The sequence below is a fragment of the Manis pentadactyla genome, chromosome 1, assembly GCF_030020395.1.
Source record: "Manis pentadactyla isolate mManPen7 chromosome 1, mManPen7.hap1, whole genome shotgun sequence".
NCBI classification, from domain to species: Eukaryota; Metazoa; Chordata; class Mammalia; order Pholidota; family Manidae; genus Manis; species Manis pentadactyla.
The window spans coordinates 202,445,518-202,466,194 of NC_080019.1; the positions used below are offsets into that span (position 1 = coordinate 202,445,518).

Below are 20,677 nucleotides of genomic sequence, written 5' to 3' on the forward strand. Positions count from 1 at the left end.
GACATTGCCAACATCCTACCCGACCTACTCAAGATGGCGTCCCACAGCCAATGCCATATACTGACCTTCTCAATATGGCGCCACGAACCACTTGTTATAGTCCTCTTCAAGATGGCCTTAACAGTTAGCTTTAACCCTAGGCATCTTTGACCTTCCCAAGATGGCGCCAAAACGCAATCCGCCCACATCCTCGCCTCTCAAATGTCGCTAGCGTCGCAAATTTAGCGTCGCTGACATAACGACATTTCCGGGTGCGCCGATGGCCGGCCTTTGAGGCCTGCGGGGTCCGGGGAAGGGAGTCGTTTTCGCTGAGGCACCCTGTACCGACCATGGACCGGAGGAAGAAGCCTTTGGACGTTACAGCCTCTTCGGTGAGTGCGGGTGTGCCTGATACCGCGGGCTCTGAGTTCTCCACGCCTCCACCGCACAAGACTCTCTCCTGGTTTCTGCTTCAGGGACCCAGCCCGGGCCTCCCCTAAAACAGGACCTCCGACCCAGCTGTGCTCGAGCGGGCACCCAGCTAACTTCTTACTTGCGGGACCCTGAACTTGACCTCTCCCCGCAGACACGCACCCGCACTTCCTCAGGCCCGGACCTGAACCTGTTGTCTTTTCCCGGTTAGGAATGTCCCTGCCTTGCTTCTGAGACACCCCGGCCAGGCCTCCCTGCCAGACCTGCCCCCTCTGCAGTCGGGGCGGGGACCCCCGCCGGGCCTGTGCTTGCTGTGCATCGACCTTCCTGGTTTCTCCTCTAGTCCGAGGACCAGCCAGGGCCTCCCAGAACATTGGAGAGTGTGACTTCTCTGCTCTCCGAGGGCCTTGCGTCCCCCGACTGGGGACTTAACAGTCGTTAAGGTATCTGTAGGATGCACTGCCTGGGAGCTGAAAGGTTAAACAGGTCGTCAGCAGTTCAGTTAAACTAACTACTTCTAGGAAGAAAACCTGTTCTGAGTTCATATCCTTGCCAGCAGTTTATTTTTATCTCATTTATCACAATGAGTAAATATCGAATATTTATTTCATTGAATCCTGTCAACTTCGTTAGGGCGTAGGTGCTATTAATATCTCCATTTTATAGTCAATGAAACTGAGGCTGAGAAAGGGAAAGTGGCTTTCCCCACCCTACACACAGGATTCTTAGTGCTAGAACTGGCCTAAGTCTGGTTGACTCCAAAGCTGTTGCCTTTTCTGTCACATCAGAGCAAATTGCCTCACTTTTGATTTAATCTTCAATTTGCTGCAGAGAATTAGGATGCAAAGGGACAACAAAGGAAAACTACCAAGTGTCCAGATAGTTGAGCCCCTTTACCTCATTTAATACTGAATAATAGCACTAGTTCTTATGTTTGTGGATAAAGAACCAAAAAGCTATTAATATTAAAGTTATCCTAGCTTGATGGGTTAAAATAATCATAATAGGAATGCCATCTGGGAACTGACAGTTTTCTGAACATCTTCCTTTTGAAATTCAAAAGTAGTTGTAGAACAGAAAAGCAGTGTGGTAGAAAGTTGGTGTAGTCAAGAAGGCTTAGACGAAGAGGCAAAAGTTTTAAATTTATTTTGAAGAATTTAGAATAACAGGACCTGGAATAAAACTTCCCTTTGCATTGTTAAAATTCCCTTTTAAATTGATGTCTTCCAAAATAGAAATACTGAACTAGGTCATCTTGATTTCCCTTAAAAGAGTCTTCGATGCTGGGCTTTATAAATACCCAACTTACAAATGCCCGTATGTAAATCGGACCCTTAAATTTGCACCCAGACCCTTAAAAAGAGGGTTAGGTGGGGGGTTATCCATCCATTTGCCCTGTTCCTTTTGCCCTGACCTTTTCCGTTCTTGAACCCTGTGATTCAGCTAAACTTAAGAGTTTCCAAGACAAATTGAAACAGACTTGGAGCTGTTCCTGTCACTCAGTCACCTTATTTATAGGCTGTTGAAATCTTTCTAAGGCTCTGCTCAAAGCCATTGCTTATCCCTCTGGCCAGAAGGAAATGCTCCCTTAGCTGAACTTTTATGCTACTCTCTTCTCAAAGTCATTTATTACATCTTACTGCTATTGTAAGTTACCTTTCTTATTCAATTGTAGACTGTGGCAGGAATATATGTCTAATTCATGTTTGTATCCAGTGCTCAGACAGTTGCTGAACAAAGACATTTCCCTGTAGAGATAGTAAGTTGTTGTGATGATTAAATGAGATTACCATACAAAAAAGTCAAGTGCAGTGGCAGAGTGATGTTTAATAGTCTTAGTTGAATCTGAATCTAAAAGATGCAAAATGCAGACTTCCTTTACTTTGCCTTTTCACTGTCCCCTTGCCCAGAGGAAAGCCTTTGTGTTAGAGAAGAAATACATTTCCAGCAGAACTGAATGTTGGTTTTATTTTGTATAGGATTTTACATTCAGACATTAAATTTTGTATCTATTTTTTGTCCAATATAGGTACTTGATATCTTTATTTGAGAATTACAATAATTTAGAAATACAGTCACTCATTAGAATTAATTAACTGTTGTTGTTTGCTTATTTGGTGCTATTCTAGTTGGTAGACCTTAAGGCTGAGCTCTTCAGAAAACAAGAAGAATTCAAGCAAGAAAAACTTCTAAAAGATTCTGGAGTTTTGGGAAAACCAAAAACAACTAATAAGGTAAAGTAAGATCTGATTATCTTCAACATGGGGGAATTATACTACATTTAGGTTTTTTGATTGTGTCCATGGTGTCTGCTACATATAAAAGTTAAGGAAAAATCCCTGTCTTGTTTTGAACATCTGCATGAAATGTTGTATTAAAATGGAATTTAGAAAGATTATGTAAAAGCACATTGTAATGCTCTAATTCTTTAGCACCTTTGGAAAAGTACGTGTCATGTTAATAAGTGGTTTGTTCACTTCTCATAGAAGATTATCTGGGTGAACAGGTCTTATAAATTCAAACAGAGATAAACAATTAAATAACAGAAATATAGCAGAAAATACCAGGGTCTTTAAAAATTGTGAATGGTTTTCCAGTTTTATAGGTAATGGTATTTATTGGTATTACTAATTCTCTGTAATACATACATTTTCATTAGACTCTCAAATTAGCTTGTAATTTCAGGAGATAAAAGAAGTAACTCCGTAGTTGTATAAAGAAATTCTTTATAATTTAGGCCTTTTATCCAGCTCCAGCTTTGCCATGTAGTTTATTGCAGGACCTAGGTTGGCTGTCAAAAAATCTAGTTATCTCCCTTGATTCCTAAGATTGAATGATCTTTTTTTTTTTTTCTCCTTCTGATGTACAAGTAGAGATTTTTTTGTAATGATTTGGTGTTTCTGTTTTGTCTTTGTAAATTATTCTCCAGAAACCAAGTATCTGGAGCAAACAGAATGCAGGAGTTTCCAATCGAGCTGAGAAGGATACTGAACAGAAGATTGAGGAGCAGAAGACTTTAGACAAGGCGAGGTACAGTGGGCCCTGCTGAATGCAGTCGAGCCCCCCCGAGCAAAGGAGTGACACTTCAGCTTGTGCTGTTTTGATTTACAGTTTTAATTTTGTCAACCTTTTAGCCAAAATCCTTTAATATGTTTTATATAAATGTGGATATAAAATATACTCTAAAAGTAATTTAATTTGCAGATATTTTTGGCCTTATAAGAAGATAGGACATAACCTCAGTTTAAAAGATTGGAAACAGAGTCCCACTTTGAGTCTTTGTTAAGGTGCAAATGAAAAACCTCTGAATTTTTTATTTTGAAAAACTTCAGAATAATTGAAGGACAAATACAAGGAATATTCTAATACTTTTGACCTGAGGTCACCAGTTAATGTTTTCCACATTTGCTTTTGCTTTGTCTTCCTCCTCTCCTCAGGTATGTGTGTGTGTGTGTGTGTGTACAGAAAGTTTGTTAAACCTCATTCTTGACCTCTAAATATTTCAGCATATATCTCCTAAGAACAAGGACATTCTCCTACATAACCACAGACCCAAGAAATTTAACACTTAAAAAATAGTATTATCAATTACATGGTCTATGTTCAGAGTTCACCAGTTATTCTAATACAGTTAAGTCCTTTATATAGCTTTAAAAAAATTTAATCCAGGATTCAGTTAAAGATTACATATTGAATTTAGTTGTCCTGTCTCTTCAGTCTCATTTAATCCAGGACAGTTTCCTTGCTTTTTTGTTGTCTGTTATACCACTGGCATTTTTGGAGAGTCCAGGCCCATTGTTCCCACAGTGTCCCAGTCTGATCAGAGTCACATTGACGGTTTCTGGTGAGAACACGAGGCAGGCGATGACGGGTCCCTCCCATCAGACCACATCAGGAGTGTCATAGTATCAGTGTGAGGCATCCTTGTTGATGATAAGTTTGATTAGTCTGTTAAGGTAGGTCTGCCAAATTTTTCCATTGCAAAGTGCTCTTCCCATTTGTAATTAATAATGATCTAAGGAGGGAAACCGAGACTGAATATCCTGCTCACATATTCCCACATAGTGGTTTTGTCATCACCAATGAGTCTTGCCATTTATTAGTTACATTAATGAATTTAAATGATGACTTCTCTAATTCTCTCATTGTCTGCATTATGTTTTCATCTCACTGATGAGCTGGCATTCTTGCAGGATCTATTTGCCATATCACCTGAGACTCAGAGAATACTACGTTTTGCTGTCTGCCATGACTGCCTCATGTGCTTTTGGATCCATTGCATAGTCAAAACTCTGCAGTTGTAAACAGTGGTTGCTGAGGTTGCTGAGCTCTTTTGGCTTTGAAAATAAAAGGCAGAATATTAGCCTATTTGGTGGATTATTTTTTGAGGTGTTTGACCTGTCCCCAGCAGACTGACACTTTACATAAAGATGTATTACTTTTTGAGATGTCTTTCTCACTACTGGAAATACTCTCAGAATTTTAATGTTGTTGAAAGGTGCCTAAGCTTTTACCATTTACTCTGTACAACAGAATTTCCCTTGGTACTCTGCTGTGATTTTTATACAGTAATTTTTTATGTGGTACTTTGTGGAGGAGCCAGGTTTGCCCATGGTCTGTAGGACTCCTGCGTCTCTCCTGAGCTCAAAACAGGCAGGAACAGTTTCATGAGGTATAAGGTAGCAAGTTACTTCTCCATTAAGACTCTTGCCCTATCTGTGAAGTGAGGTGGTTAACACTTAGCCCATGAAGCTACTTAGGGGATCGAAGGAGATCTGTAGTGTCTGATACAGTGGCTTCCACGGAAGTGTCCCGTGCTCTTATTCTCTGCATTCCGTCGTTCTTACTCCACTGAAGAAATTGCTCTTTCAAGTCATGAATCATTTCCTCATCTACTAAGTCCAACGGCCATTTCTCCATTCTTCCTCGGTCTCTGTTATTCACTTGCAGGCTCGTCCTGCCATCTTCTTTCTGTTACACTGCATCCAAACTTCTTGTCCTTTCCCATACGCTCTTGTGCCTGCCTGTGTCTGTCTCTATTTTGTACCATTCTCTGCTCAGCACCTCAATCTCTCCTTGGATGTGTCAATCTTGTTCCTACTTCATCTGTCCTCTGCCTGACTTGCTTTCTCCCGTGGTTGGCTTCTTAGCTGACAGAGGTTTCCACAACCACTCTAACATAGCATCCTGCCCAGTCACTCTGTTCTGACACCTGGGTTTTGTGTTTCACTTTGTATTTTGAAGTCAAGTAATCTAAATTTTAATGTTCACTTAGACAGTAAAATTCTGTGATGACACAGCTGATACATTAAGCCCTCTCTGAAATAGAGCAACTTAACTTTCTAGAAGTCAACGTGACTAAGCTGGTCCACAGAGCACTCCATAAGAGCACGACAAAGGGCCCATTTGATACCTGCTTTTATTTCCTTTCCTTTGCAACACCTCTGTCTGAAATCCTCCGTTTCATTGATTTATTGGTTGTCTTTCTCCCCTTCTAGAATGTAAACTCCCTGAGAGTTGGGACTCTGACTTGTCCACAGCATCTACAATAATGCTTGGCACAAAGGAGGCATGCAATAAATACTTGTTGAATGAATATGTAAATGAAAGAAGAAACTTTCTGACATAAGTGACGAAGTTGAGGATGAAATACCTGATGGCATTTTTTACGTGTGTTGTCTAATTAATCTTCATGATGGCCCTAAGAGGCAGTGCTGTTTTTTTCCTCTATTTCAGGTGTGGGAATTGACATACAAAGGAGTTCAAGTAACTTGTTCTAGAGTACACAGCACTGTGACCAAGGGACTTTATTGCCTTGGGACACCATTAGAAATGACATTTTCCATTATGATTAAGTGTTATCTTCACAAGTGAAAGCTCAGATGATCTCTTTGGGGCTTCTCTTTACCATCATTAAGTATTTCTAGAATAAAGAATTGCTAGCTGTTTTATCTGGTCTGTGCCCACTAATAAATAAAATCACCAGAGTTAACGTGAGCATAGAGGCTGCTTTATTGAAATACTATGGTTGATGTTTATTTTTTATTAGCTATGTGTCATGAAGAAAGTATTCATGCTCTGTATAAAGCAGGCATTATAAACAGACCTAAAAGAAGTTGGTCTCTGGTTCCCTTAGAGAAGCCCAATAAACCATGGATGACCAGGGACCCTTGTCTAAAAATGGTAATGCCAAGAGTATTGAATTTGGTGATCCATTTGGATGATTACAAATAGGCGATGTTTTTGTTTAAGACATCTCTTTTTTTAGTATTTAAGTTGTATTTGACATTTAAATTAAGTTGAAATCTTGATTGATTGATTTGTTCATTCATCAGCTACTAATTGAGTACCAATTATGTGCCAGGGACTTTTTAGGTACTGGGATACAGTCATGCATAAGGGAAATAGGGGCCATGTTCTCATGGAGCTTACATTTAGTTGGCAAAGCAGATGTCGCCAAGTCAGAGGGTCCCTCAGGGTGGGGTTAAGGCTGCTGTGCTATCGGGCTGGGCGTCTCATGTAGGCTGCTTCAGTCAAGCCAAAGGTGGGCAGCCTCACCAGGAGTGGCAGTTCAGAGACCATTCTAATACTTGTCTTTTTTTCTCCTAGGGAGAAATTGGAAGAAAAAGCCAAATTATATGAAAAAATGACTAAAGGAGACTTTATAGGTAACTAATATTATTTCTACTTCTTTATATTCTGTGTTCCTTATTCTGCAGTAGCCCTGTGGTATTTCATTATTTGTTAAAATTAACTGTAAGACTAGGGAGAAATTTAAAAAATCAAATTGATTACTTTCTGTGCCAGCACAGAGCCAAGAAAATCAGTAATAATTTTTGGCAGCTCAGTGGGTGCCGGGACACATTAGGTGGCATGAAGGGACAGGCAGGTACAGTGTAAGCCAGACCCCCTGCCTGTTCTCCAGGGTGTAATCACTGGAGGGAAAGTGTGCAGAAAAAGGAAACAAGGGCTTCATAGGCTACAATCGTGAACAATTACAGCCATGTTAAAAAAAAACTGGGAGGAATTATGGTTATATCAGAGTGCTGGAATGAAATGTTTCCTTTTACCTGTTTTTCTCTGTTTTCTATTGTTTCAGTGATGTGCTTATAATTGCCTTAAACATAATAATAATGTGAATATCCCCCTTTTCCTTATGCCCACCCCCCCACCCTCAGAATAAGAAAACCCGACCTGTAGCTAGACAACAGCAGGCAAGGTTTTACAAGGCCATGTGTGTTTCATTGCCAGAAGGCGTGTGTGGAAGTCTTTAGGGAGGAGGTGGGCTCTGGTAGGGTCTTAAAGGCTTTGGAGAGGTAGAGGAAGGGATTCTGCAGGAGGAGGATGGTGAGAGCAGCTGAGCAGAGAGCAGAGAAGACCAGAATTGGCAGGGCAGACTAGCATGGCTGGGAAAGGAGGCAGTGGTCAGCAGGGGAGGCAGGGCCGGGCCCCGGTCATTGGCTGTCAGGCCCGCTAAACCCTCCCGGACAGCAGAGCTCTGTTCCCTGTATGGCGGAGAGCCCAACATGGGAAGGGCAGGCACTCTCAAAGCTGGGGGACATGGGGAGAGGCTTTGCCTTCCACCTGAAGGAACAGCAGGACGTGTGTGAATCAAGTGGCCTCACTATTACTCATCTAGAAACAGCTTTGGGCAAGTACATTTGTTTCCCACTTGAGTTATTTTATGGCTTATCTTTTTTTAAATTAAAGTCTTTTTTCTTTTAATTCAAAGTTTACTTACATCGTTAATATGGAAATCAGGTCTAAAGGAGTGTACCTGTGGCTGTGGAGACTGGTTCTGTCCAAACTGGCAGGTTCACCTCCTGATTGGCATATTGGACCTGTGTTTAGGCGAGTTAAGTTTTGGAGCCTCAGTAATTCTCTGCTGTACACTGTGGGTAACATGAGTACCTGGTAATAGGGGACCTCATATCTGTTCTATAGGCTTAATCTCTGTCTTCAGAGAAAAACTTAAGTGACCACATGTTAAATCTAGTATAGTTAGATTTCATGTAAACATTATTTGCAAATACATCGACTATCCTGGGTAAAGTCATGGATTTGCTATTTAACTTGGAGTGTATATTTTAGCTCAAGGAGTTCATAAGTCCTAAGGACAGACAGCATCTTACACATCTCTATGCCCTGCAGATCTGGCACCATGCCTTGCCTGAAAGTGGTGTTCATTGGATTGAAAAGAATTGAGATGACTTCCTTCATCTATGCTGTGGCCCTTAAAAGACTGTAGCACAACAGTATGAGTAACGTTAAGTGATCAGTCCACGTGATTAGAGAGGTGCATTACCTATAGCAACAGGGGTGTGTTGTTCTGGTCTCATGACTTGAGAAATGCAGTTCTGTTTCTGTATTATGTAATTGGCTACTATATGAGTCTCTTGAAATCAAATGTTTTTGTTCTCTTAAAATCGCATTCTGCTACAGTATTGCTCCCTCAGTGTATCGCCAAGGCAGCAGAAAGCTTTAGGCTTCTTCAAGGTGTTTTGTGTGGTGTATGTTTCTGATAGCCTGTTTACAGCTTCCCTGCCAGGTCCTGTGGTGGCTCTGTGCCTTTTTGTCTTTGCGAGTATTCTGGGGATGGAAGCATTGACTAGTCCACCATCAGGGGTGACGTAGCTGCCCAGCACTGAGTATGACTGCTTCATATTAATTCCGTGTGTGGTTTTCTTTTTTCATGTCAAGAATCTGAAAATTGATTTTTATGTCCTAGATGAAGAAGTGGAAGATATGTACCTTGTGGATTTCACACAGAAGATTATAGACAAACACAAAGAAATGGAGGTGTTTGGTGTGCACAAAGATGCTGCAAAGTCAGGAGAAAGAGACGATGATGAAGAAAATCTGTCTGAGAAAGATATACCTCCTCCTCAGGACCCCAGTGAGGAATGGTGGGTGATGTTCTGAGATTTGATCATGTTAACATCATCAGACTTGTGTTTACTTCTCGAGAGTGATTTTAATTTGGTTGTTATCAAATTACTTCTCTTTATTCCTCAGTTTTCTTTTTTTTTGAGACTTCACTAAGTAAGAGTGGATTTACAGATGTAGGAGCAGTAGCTCCAAAGAAGAAATAATTATAAATGTTATTTTGTACAAGCACTGCCAGCTGTAGGGGACATTGGTACTCCTGTGTCATTGATGTGAAAGAGTTGTTTAGGCAGAAATACATTAATTTGTTCCCCGGGATGCTGTGCCCATGTGTTGTTACTCAGACATCATGGTGAGTCATGGTCTAGGTAGTGGTGATCTCCATTTCCAGAGAAAAGAGGCTGGCGGAGGTCGGCCAGTAAATCCTACTCTGGCTGTGACATTGTCTGGCAGTGTGGTGTAGGCATCGAGGACCTTGGACCTGCACAGCACCAGCTCCACATCTCGTTGACGATTTAATCTTGATCAAGTTCCTGTCCTCTCGGAGGCTCTTTCCTCACCTGTAAAACAGTGATGGCGATGTGTAGTTTCCCTTACCATTTGCCTTAACTGCTCTTCAGGAGATAGGAGTATTCGAGCTCTTCAGGAGACAGGAGCTGCTGTCTGTGGAGGATAGGCAGACATTTTGTAAACCTTTATTGAAACTACTCTGAATTTTACTTACATGTAAGTGAATGATAGGGAAGCCAAACTGGTCTTTTCTTGCAGAGACCAATGCGTCAGTCATTAAGGAGACCAGGATGAAAATTCCATTGTATAGATTTTCTTTAGAAAGTTATTCAGAAGTGCTTAAAATTGGATAGACATGGAGTAGTGCTTTGAAAATGTCCTGGGAATCGCCCTGCCCACCCACCCTCCTGCTGTGTGGAGCCCACCCATCTTCATGTGAGGTATTTGTGAGGGTTAGGGACTGCTTAGGGTTGTTGGAGGAATTTGTTGACCGTTGTCAGCCATTGGCCCCGTGGGCAGGAGTCACTGAAGCTGCCCCAGCTGTGAAGGGTTACAGAGCACATGCCTCCCTGTACTGTGGAGGGTGTCCACGTTGGTCCAGAAATAACATTCACATTGGGACAGAATGGGTGTCTTCTCACCTACCTTCTAGAAGTGTACTTGGGTAGGCTGGCTGGCTGCGTGCTGGCTGCTGGCCACCACAGGAGAACCGTGCTCAGTGTGGTCTCCTCCAGCCAGCTCTCCTCCCTCAGTGACTGAGTCTCAGGGACTTCTCCCTCGTCTGAACTCTGGTGGCGCTTAAATATGCTTCCTGTTCCTTTGGGTCTTACCTTTTCTTTATTACTGGCACATAACTGACCTCATTACCAGAAAAAGATTTGAGACAAATTTTAAATAGTTATTACATCTTGCCTGCTGCTGTTAGGAAGCATTTCACGGGCATGTGCCTTGACTCCCCATGCCAGCCCTTTGCAGGCGGCACGGCCCTGAGCCCTCCTCTGACTCTGTGCCTCCAGTGACTCCTTCCCTGAGAGCTGCCCAGGGTTGCTGAGGACAGAGCGGTCCCTGGCTACTGTCTCCCACTTCTGTTTTGGAGAGATCTCTATGTTGTGGAGGCTTGAGGCCTTCTCCAGAAACAGAATAGCCTTTGGTTGCGTTTCATAGCAGAGATCTCACTTCCTTTGAAAGGTTTAATGCCTTTTTTTCCCTTATTAATTCCTGAGTGATTATAAGCAATTTGTCCATGATTTGAAGAGTTTGGAGGGCACTTGAAGGTGTCACATGGGGAAGACGCACTGCAAGCAGGTCTGCAGTCTGACACTTTCTTATTTTTCAGTCAGGCTCCAGAATTGTGAGTACTTGTAAAATCCTTTCAGTAAAGTTCCAGGTGGTGGAAAATCTTTTGACAAAAATACTGTAAAGAATTACTGAGACCACCTGGCTAGATGGTTTCTTTCTCCATTCATTAAAAACAAAAGGGAAAAGAAGAGGAGGAAGAAAGAAACTGTCTTCTGCAGTTGGAGGTTTTATTTCCTGTGCTGATCTGCTCTAGGACTGCAGTAATGGATTCCCTACAGTCAGCCTCTAAACCAAGGTCTGAGGATCCGAACCAGATGAGTGAGAGGAAAACAATTGCTAACAATAGCAAAGCCACATACATGGGAATCCGACCCTGAGCTGGCCCCTCTGTGTTTTTAGTATCCTGCTAAAGGCTGTGGGAAATTCCCTGCCCAAAATTTAAAAAATAAAAAATCTGTTGCCTCATAATGCAAATGACATGTTTTCCATGAAAAGCTGACTGTATTTCTTACTGTAGGAAGTCAGTTTTGCTGTGCTGTCTGCCTGGCTCTAACTACTGTCTAGTTTGGCAAAGAGCAGGAAAGAGGAACTAAGGGTAAAGGCCAGCAGACCTGCCCACAGTTAAGGTGCTTTTGTGGTACAGAACATGGGTTGCTTGGCCTCCTCCTAAGTAAAAAGAGTCTCCCAAATAGTATGACTTGTATTAAGAAGTTTTTAATTCATTAGCAAGAATTGTACCAATTAGAAGAACAAAAAGTCAGATTTGGGAAGATTGTGAAGAAATGAGCAAGTTGAGAATCTGGTACAGAGCAAAGTAATTATGGTGCTGGTACAGTATTTGGAATTGTTTAAACCAGATTAAAGTAAGTTCAGAGATACTGCAGCAGGGGTCTTCTGTGGGGTATTTAACTTTGAAATCAGAGACACACATGATTGATCATTTTCTATAGTTTCTAAAACTAAGATTTAATAAAGGGCACAATGAGCTTATTGTATGTCAACTTTTAATTTTAAAAAGCAGGTTCTTATCAGTGGTAGTATTCTCAGGTTGAGGGTTTTTCTTGGTTGAGGCCTGCATTAATTTTTTACCCTGTACCAGTTTTTCAGCTTGAGAGCCGTATGTCATGTACAAAGCCTTTTCATATCTTTCACCTTTATTTCAGGGTGGATTATGTGGATTCTTTAGGGCGATCCCGACGCTGTATGAAAAAGGATTTGCCAGATCTGCTGGAAATGGATAAAAATCTTCAGGGGAGACTGTAAGTATGTGATATGCAAAACATTGCCCAGATTTGAAATGCAGACACAGGGATTGTTTTGTGGGTGAGGCTGTTTTTAGTTAATTATCTTTGGTGCTCCAGCAAGATCTTTTTATGTATAAGAATTTTTGCTGATGGGGTCGGGGGTTATGGGGAAGACAGTGTAGCACAGAGAAGACAAATAGTGACTCTGTGGCATCTTACTACACTGATGGACAGTTACTGCAATGGGGTGTAGGGGTCGCTTGATAATATGGGTGAATGTAGCAACCACATTGTTTTTCTTGTGAAACCTTCATAGGAATATATATCAGTGATACCATAATTTAAAAAAAGAGAATATTTGCCGAAGCAGTTTTCCGTGGTTAGCATACACACATAAACCAGTCAGGGAACAACCTGAGTGGTTGATCATCCATAATGTGTATCTACTAGACGGGATAGGTTAGAGCTTGGAAGGATGTCTAATTATAGAGTAACAAATATGGAATGAACACAAACCAAACCAATAAACAAACTTCTGTGGAGAAAGATGTTTAAGAATATGTACTTTGTTATTCCACAGCAAGTGGGGGTGAGTAGCTTATTAACTCTTTAACATGTTTGCATATTAAAGTAAGGGCCTTTTTGGCTAGATATTTTTCCATTGGGCCTAAGATACCCCTAAGAGATAACTTGCTAAAATATCCCAGGAAATAAAATTATCTTCACCAAGGATGGCTTTTCTATGCAAAGTGTTGGGAGAAGGTCCACCTTGTCAGAGTCCTCCAGGTTCAGGAAGGCCTGGGCTCGGCACAGGGGAAGACGTGCAGGAGCCCTGAGCTGCCTGACAGGACACGAGGCACTGTCTGGGCCACAGCGTTCTGCAGCTTCTGCAGGGAAGACTGCCCAGAGGAGGCCCAGGGCTCCTCCTTCCTGTGTGGGCTGCCTCCCTCTATTCAGCCCAGGGCTAGGGTGGGAAGGAAAGTGATTTGCTTCATACTGATATGCTAATGTAACAAGTCTGCTCTTTGACTTAAAGGTAAACATTTTCACAATTTGCCAGTGGTGGTGTGGGTCAGAAACCTCCATAAGGAGCTATCTTTTCCATCAGCTAGAGTTTCTCGTCTGGATTGAACTGAAGCATTGCTTCTGACTGCTCTTAATCTAAAGATACGTTCTGTTCTGTTCTCCTACTAGTTTTGTTAGCCCTGCTAATGAGAAAACCTTACTGTCTGAAGATATGAGGAAAGAACTTCAGCGCCAGCAGTGGGAGGAGGAAGAGCGAGAGGCCCTAAAAAGGCCAATGGGGCCCATACATTACGAAGACATTCGTGAAAATGGTATAATCATCTTGCAGCTTTTTAAATTATTAGTATTTTTTATCTTGAACTAATGACAAGCAGAAGGGGAAGTATTCATAAAGCAGCAGCTTTTATGAAGAAATAAAAGATTCTGGTTTGGAAATTGAGAATATCCCCGCTGTTCACTTCATAGCTTAAAAAGGATTCATGTTGGAACTGTTTTCCAACAAAGGGTCTGTTAACCCAAGCTTGCTCTGCAGTAGAAGTGGAAATGGCCTGTGACTGAAAAGTTAATGAATCTTTGTTATGCTTATCACTCGGCAAAGAGGATGAAAACAGTTCATTTTGCTTCCGCTTACCTGTGTTTTCTTTTTAAACTTGTACCGATATTGCTGTGCTTCTTTTTGCGTTGGTAGGGAGTTCGGCCCGAGTCTAATTTACTGATCAGGGGAATCTAATCTTTTGAATTATTTTGACTTATTTCAGAGGCCCGGCAACTTGGTGTTGGATACTTTGCCTTTGCCCGAGATAAAGAACTGAGAAACAAGCAAATGAAAACGTTAGAGATGCTGCGTGAACAGGTACATGCTAGATTAAATTCAGTTGACGTTAAGAAGGATTTGAGCAGTTGGTGTCTTCCTGGACCATACTGCAAAAAAATCTAGTAAATTAATTAGAATTTAAATTGATTATCAGAATGCTTCTATTTTTTGAAAAAAATACTTTATTTAATAGTTAATATTCAGAGCAGTGATGGACAAAATTCATCAGAGTAAACTTTGAATTTTATTAAAGACTGGTATTTCTGTTATTTAATAACTACTCTTTAGGCATAAACCAGATATTTATTTTACTGAAGTGTAATTGACATATACTACTTTCAGCTGTATAACATGATTTCAGGATTTGTATACACTACAAAATGATGCATGATTAAGTCTAGTTACCATCTGTCACCATGCATAGTTACAAATTTTTTTCATGTGATGAGAACTTTGAAGATCTACCCTCTCAGCAACTTTCAAATATGCCACAGTATAGTCATATTTTGTAGTAATATTTATAGTCACCATGCTGCACATGACATCCCCGTGACTTGACTAGAAGTTTTACCTGATTTATTCACTTATCATCATGTGATCTCAAGTTTTGTCCATATTGTTGCAAAAGGCAAGATTTTATTCTTTCTAAAATGGCTGAATAATATTCCATTTGTGTGTGTGTGTGTATCACATTTTCTTTTATCCATTCATTTATTGGTGGACACTCAGGTTGTTTCTACATCTTGGCTATTTTAAATAATGCTGCAGTGAACACATGGGGTACAGATATCTTTTTGAATTAGTGTTTTTGTTTTGTTTGGATAAATATCCGGAAGCAGAATTGCTAGATCATATAGTGCCATTTTTAATACTTTGAGGAACCTTCATACTGGTTTCCATAGTGGCTATATCAATTTATATTCCCACCAACAGTGTGTGAAGGTTCCCTTTTCACCACATCCTTGCCAACACTTGTTATTTCTTGTCTTTTTGATAATAACCATTGTAGCAGATGTGAGGTGATACTTCATGATTTTGATTTGCATTTCTCTGATTATAAGTGATGTTGAGCATCTTTTATGTACCTGTTGGACATCTGTATGTCTTTGGAAAAATGTTTAGATTAGCTGCCCATTTTTAAATTGGATTTTTTTTTTTCGCTATTGAGATGTATGAGTTCTCCATGTACTTTAGGTATTATGTATATGTACACATACCAGGTATATGGTTGGCAGATATTTTGTACCATTTTCAGTTGGATGCCTTATTATTTTGTTGATGGTTTCTTTTGCTGTGTAGAAGCTTTTTCGTTTGATACAGTCCAACTTAACTGCTTGTACTTGGTGTCAAATCCAAAAAATTATTGTTAATACCTGCATTAAGGAGTTTACTGCTTGTGTTTCCTTCTGGAAATTTATGGTTTCAGGTCTTATGTTCAAGTCTTTAATCCTTTTTGAGATAATATTTGTGTACGGTATCAGATAGTGGTCCAGTTTCATTCTTTTGCATGTGGCTGTGCAGTTTTTCCAGTACTATTGAAGAGACTATCCTTTCCCCATAGTATATGCTTGGGTTCTTTTCTGGGCTCCCTATTTGTTCCATTGATCTATGTATCTGTTTTTATGCCAGTACCATACTGTTTTGGTTATTATATCTTTGTCATACAGTTTGAAATCAACAGCATGATACCTCTAACTTTGTTCTTCTTTATCAAGATTGCTGTGGCTGTTGAGGGTCTTCTGTGGCTCCGTATACATTTTAGTTTTGGTTGTTCCATTTATATGAAAAATACCAGTAAAATTCTGATAGGGATTGAATCTATAGATTGCTTTGAGTAATATGGAATATTTTAACAATGTGAATTCTTCCAGTCTATGAGCATTGACTGTCTTTCCATGTATGTCTTTTTCAATTTCTTTCTCAGTGTCTTATACTTGTCAGTGTATGGGTCTTTAACCTCCATGGTTAAATTTATTCCTAGATACTTTGTTGTTTTTGATGCATTTGTAAATGGGGTTGTTTCCTTAATTTCTCTTTCTGATAGCTTGTTATTAGCATATAGAAATGCAATAGATTTTTTTGTGTATTGATTTTTCTATCCTGCAACTACAGACATTTATTAGTTCTAACAGATTTTTGATAGTCTTTCGGGTTTTCCGTATGTGTTATCATGTTATTTGCAAATAGTGACAGTCTTATCACTTTTATTTATCAATATTAGAATTCTATTACAGGGTTTGTAAAGGTCATTGCCAAACTGTTTTGGTGTTTTAGGCTTTAAGATTATAGCTCTTAGAAGTTACCTGTGTAACTTGGATATCTTAAATTTGGTTTCAAATATGGTACTTTGCAGTGGCCTGGGTAAGAAAATAGTTGTCTAAGGGATAAAGAGGTAGAACAGAAGTGGTTGGTTTTCTTGAATTTTAAACATTTCAGGATGATTTGTGAACTCTTACTAAGCTTCAAAAAACATTAGATGTCTTGTGTAAGAGTATTTCATAGGTCTTCATTTTGAAGATGTCAAGGATAGCTTCTTAGGGATGGCATGAAAATCAATTTGTCTATTTTTAAAATAAAATTATTTCACCCTTTTAAACAAATATTTTGAATTTGGCTTAAAGTAAATGATTTTCTAATTTTTTGTTCAGACAACAGATCAGAGAACAAAACGAGAAAACATAAAAGAAAAACGAAAGGCTATGTTAGAAGCAAGACTTGCTAAACTCCGACAAAAAAAGATGAAAAAATCAAAAGAAGATGGCACAGAGGAAGAAAATGGAGGTATATCATGCCTCGTGTTTCTAAACTTGAAAAGGAAAAATTTTAGTTTCATTGGTATCTTGCTAATAGGACTAACAATATGGAAATGAGCCATTTAGTTGTGTTCTCTAGGCAAGCAGCATAGCTTTGAAGAACTGCCAGGAGCAGTTTTTATAACCCAAGTGAGGCGGAATGACCCTCCAAAGAATCTTTTTATATAGACAAGGAAAGTAACAAACAGTACATTGTGTCGCTTCATCAAACAACATGGTTTAGTAACAGACTTACTTAAACAAAAGATATTATAAGGTATAGTTTATGGCATGTACATGTTTTTAGACCTAATTTCTTTTGCTATGGCTGCAGGTTTTTTTTGGTCACTATGTATTAATTTATGTTAAATACATCAAAAAGTCAGATAATGAGGAATTTTATAAATATGAATATAGACAGCTTACTGAAGGACTGTTAAAACCCTTGGAAACACTATTAAATATCATGGTCCTACTAGCTCACTGTGTGAGTTAGGCTAGTCTGGGCTAAACTGCTGTGACAGAGACCCTATACACCCTATACAGACTGGCTCCAACAGGATGGAAGCCTGTTTCTCTATTTTAACTTTAGAAGTGGTACCGCCCAGGCCGGTCCTTGGGTAGGAGTTCCACCCAGGATGCTCACCCGTCCCTGGCTTTGTCCTGTCTTGCTGTTCCTGCCATTCATAGAGTTGCCCTCACCTGCATGGTTGAAGCTTGCTCCCCAGCACCTGTTCAGGATCCAGCCCCAGGGAAGGGGGAAAAGGGGAGGGGAACCAGCGTCTTTATTAGGAATGTGAGTTGGAAGTCACACACAACCTGTATGTTTACATCCCGCTTGCCCAGACATAGACCGTCGGTCACCCCCATCAGCAGGGGAGGCTGAGGAATGGCCTCTCTGGCAAGTAGGCATGTTCTCAGCTGAAACTGGAGCTGGTCTATTTTTTAAAGGAAGAAGGGGAGTGTGGATGTTAGAGGCATATCGAAACCTTTCCAGCTCTCTTAGAAACCTTGTGCTAAGCCATGGGCCATTTTCTAATTCTGAACACAACTTCAGTTTAGCTTTGAAAGAGACAAGAAACATTTAGGAGTTAAAAGTTTGTCTGTTTAGTTTCGTATAAATACTCTCTCCCCATAACATGGTAAGCATAGCGTATTGTTTCTCTATTTTTGCTCTGCTCCTGAATGTCTGTTGTTTCTGTAAGGTGTGAAGTGCTACCACAGTGTTCTAAAAAAATCCATTTTCGTTTAAAATATGGCCAAAGTTGGGTAGCCTGCAGCCTATTGCCAGGTTCCAGCTCTTCGTCACCCTGAGGGCCCTTGCTTTGAGACTTTTACTTCAGTTGAGTAATTGGCGATTTCTAGTGTTCTTTGATTGATTGTCTGAGGAAGCAGAGTGGCACAGTAGGAACTACAGAAACTGTGAAATCCACCCAGCTGGGTTTGGGTCCTGGTCCTTGTCACCTTCTACCTGTATAGCATTTCTGAGCTTAATTTTCCTCATCTGTAAAATGGAAACACTAATAGCGACTCCATTAGAGTCATTACTTGAACCTAGCCCGCTGACTGGCACATGAAAGATGCCCATTAAATACCCATCATTACTTTTACTCTCAGGTTTAGCATGTTCTATTTAATGTTTGTTTGTTTAAATAGCTTTAGCCTTTATTATAATGATGTCCTATTTTCTTGCAAGAAATAGATGGAGGTGTTATTGGGCCTTTGCCTGCAGCACCAGAGGCCGAGCCGACTCTGCATGCTGCTACCCAGAGTAGCAAAGTAGAAGTCATCGTTCAGGAGAGGAAGGATACCAGGCCTGGGGTGCCACACATCCGAGAGTGGGACCGAGGAAAAGGTAAGGGAAAGGGGGCCTTCGTGGTGTGAAACCTCCCACTGATGGGTCTTGCACAGGAGATTTTTCTGGTTCTCCTGATCAGAGTATGATTCTGGTGAGTCGTAGTGGTCATTTGAGGCTTAAGGAATTTTCCAGAACCTTGAACTTGTATCTTCTCAATACCCAGACATCAGCTATTTGTAAACAAGAACATTAGAAAGTGTGATTACAAAAGACCAGGGTCTACAACATACCATTTCAAAGGGGTGATTTTTTTTTAGAAGCGCTTGGCGGAAGTGTTTTAAAATTCATGCTGCCCTTGTGGTTTTATAGCTGTGCAATGCCATTTCTCAGGAACTCCTTTTTAAAATCTTAAGAAGGTGTGATATTTCAGTGTCATCTGTGTTTTAGCTGTCTCCTGTGTTCAGTTGAAAAAATAGTGTGCGTGCCAGAATTTATCTGGATTTACCTATGGTTCTGTTAGTTTATGCAAAACTTTTTATACCTTCTTTCTGTAAATACACCATGGTGCCCACAGAAGCCTCTCTTTGGAAGAAGACTATGTGGTTTCTGCCTCTTTGAAAGAGATTGTTTTAGTAGGACATTAACTCATGCTGTTCCAGGTAATGGGATCCAAAACTAAACTAAAAGATAGCAAACAGGTGCGTGCCTTTGATGGTGCCGCTGATAGAAATAGAGCTGAAATACCAAATTGGATTTGGACAGGTGCCTCTTGTGTCTTCTAAACTCAATAAAGGGCAATTTTTTGTTTTGTTGTGAAGTACTTGAAACATCATGTTAAGCAAATGATTTGAGTTTTATATTTTTCTCTTGAATGTAATTCCTGGACCTTTTTCACAGTGTTTCCAGAGCCTACCATCCTTCCCCAGAGAACCTTCCTCAAACCTTTCTGCTGCTGGGAGCAATCACTGCCTTTTCTTAGCCTGGTTCCTTATAGTTCTCTCGGCATTACACATGCCTTGTATCTTTGTATTCTAGTTTTGTTATTGCTGTCTTTGTTCTCCAGGAAATTGGAGGTGGCTTTTAAGGAGTATACACAATAATTGAAAAGTAGTAACAGTAAAAATTCAACAGATCCAATCAGTTCTAATAATACTCTCTTGTTTTTAACTAGAATTTTCCTTCGGATATTGGTCGAAGAGGCAGTCAGATCTCCGGGCTGAGAGAGATCCTGAATTTGCCCCACCATCGGATTACTTTGTGGGTCCAAAGAGAACTGGTTCTATCAGTAGCCAGCCGTGGAGCAGACCTGCACCTGCACAGAATGCCCCAGGGCAGGGCTCCGGCCAGGAGGCTGGCTCTTCACAGGCATCAGCCGCTCCTGCCCCCAGCAGCCCACCACAAGCCCCTCCGGTCACTTTCGAAACTCTGGATGATATGATATCATATTATAAACAAGTGACATGAACTTGAGAAGTGTGCTGACATGGGTCTGTGCTGTTGATGGGCCTTCTCCTTCCAGTGCAGAGAGAGTAACTTAACTGTAGGGACTGAATTGTACCTTTCCCTTCTGGTCCTTTCCCTAGAAGACACAGACTTCAGGTTGGATTTGTCCTCAAGGGAAAAAGTGAATGGTGCTGTGGGAACTCTGTGGTCACTTGGCTTTTCATTTCTTTCTAATTGGTGTGAAGACATAATAACCTGGATTTACGTGTGAGCTGTGATAGAGTGGAAATACTCTAATACTTGACACTGAGGAGCTTATACCCTTGTCTGTTGCATACCCACTCCCACAGCTTATTCAGATTTAAGGGCTCCATTCCTTTACTTTGGCAGATACTAGCTTGCAGATGTCTTTGTTCCAAGGATTCAGCTTCCAGATCAGTTGATGGAGCATCTG

At 40.6% G+C, this 20,677-nt stretch overlaps 1 protein-coding gene across 2 annotated transcripts; it reads left to right on the forward strand.

The window, feature by feature from the left end:
- Positions 1-215: 215 nt before the first annotated feature.
- On the forward strand, positions 216-20,245 carry CCDC174 (coiled-coil domain containing 174). 2 transcript variants are annotated; one of them, XM_036911460.2, is made up of 11 exons: positions 216-371; positions 2,541-2,645; positions 3,341-3,441; positions 7,021-7,079; positions 9,140-9,317; positions 12,270-12,365; positions 13,545-13,687; positions 14,135-14,229; positions 16,839-16,971; positions 18,679-18,837; positions 19,952-20,245. In XM_036911460.2, the coding sequence occupies exons 1-11, from the start codon at positions 330-332 to the stop codon at positions 20,242-20,244; spliced, it is 1,404 nt and encodes a 467-aa protein (XP_036767355.1). In that variant the 5' UTR covers positions 216-329; the 3' UTR covers position 20,245. The 2 variants fall into 2 exon arrangements, with proteins under 2 accessions (XP_036767355.1, XP_036767356.1); XM_036911461.2 differs by having other exon boundaries at positions 18,685-18,837.
- The last annotated feature ends 432 nt before the right edge of the window (positions 20,246-20,677 follow it).

Coding starts and splice junctions, on each gene's coding strand:
- CCDC174 (XM_036911460.2), top strand. CDS start 330: ATGGACCGGAGGAAGAAGCCTTTGGACGTTACAGCCTCTTCG. Junction 372..2,540: donor TGGACGTTACAGCCTCTTCG/GTGAGTGCGGGT, acceptor GTGCTATTCTAG/TTGGTAGACCTTAAGGCTGA. Junction 14,230..16,838: donor TAGAGATGCTGCGTGAACAG/GTACATGCTAGA, acceptor TTTTTTGTTCAG/ACAACAGATCAGAGAACAAA.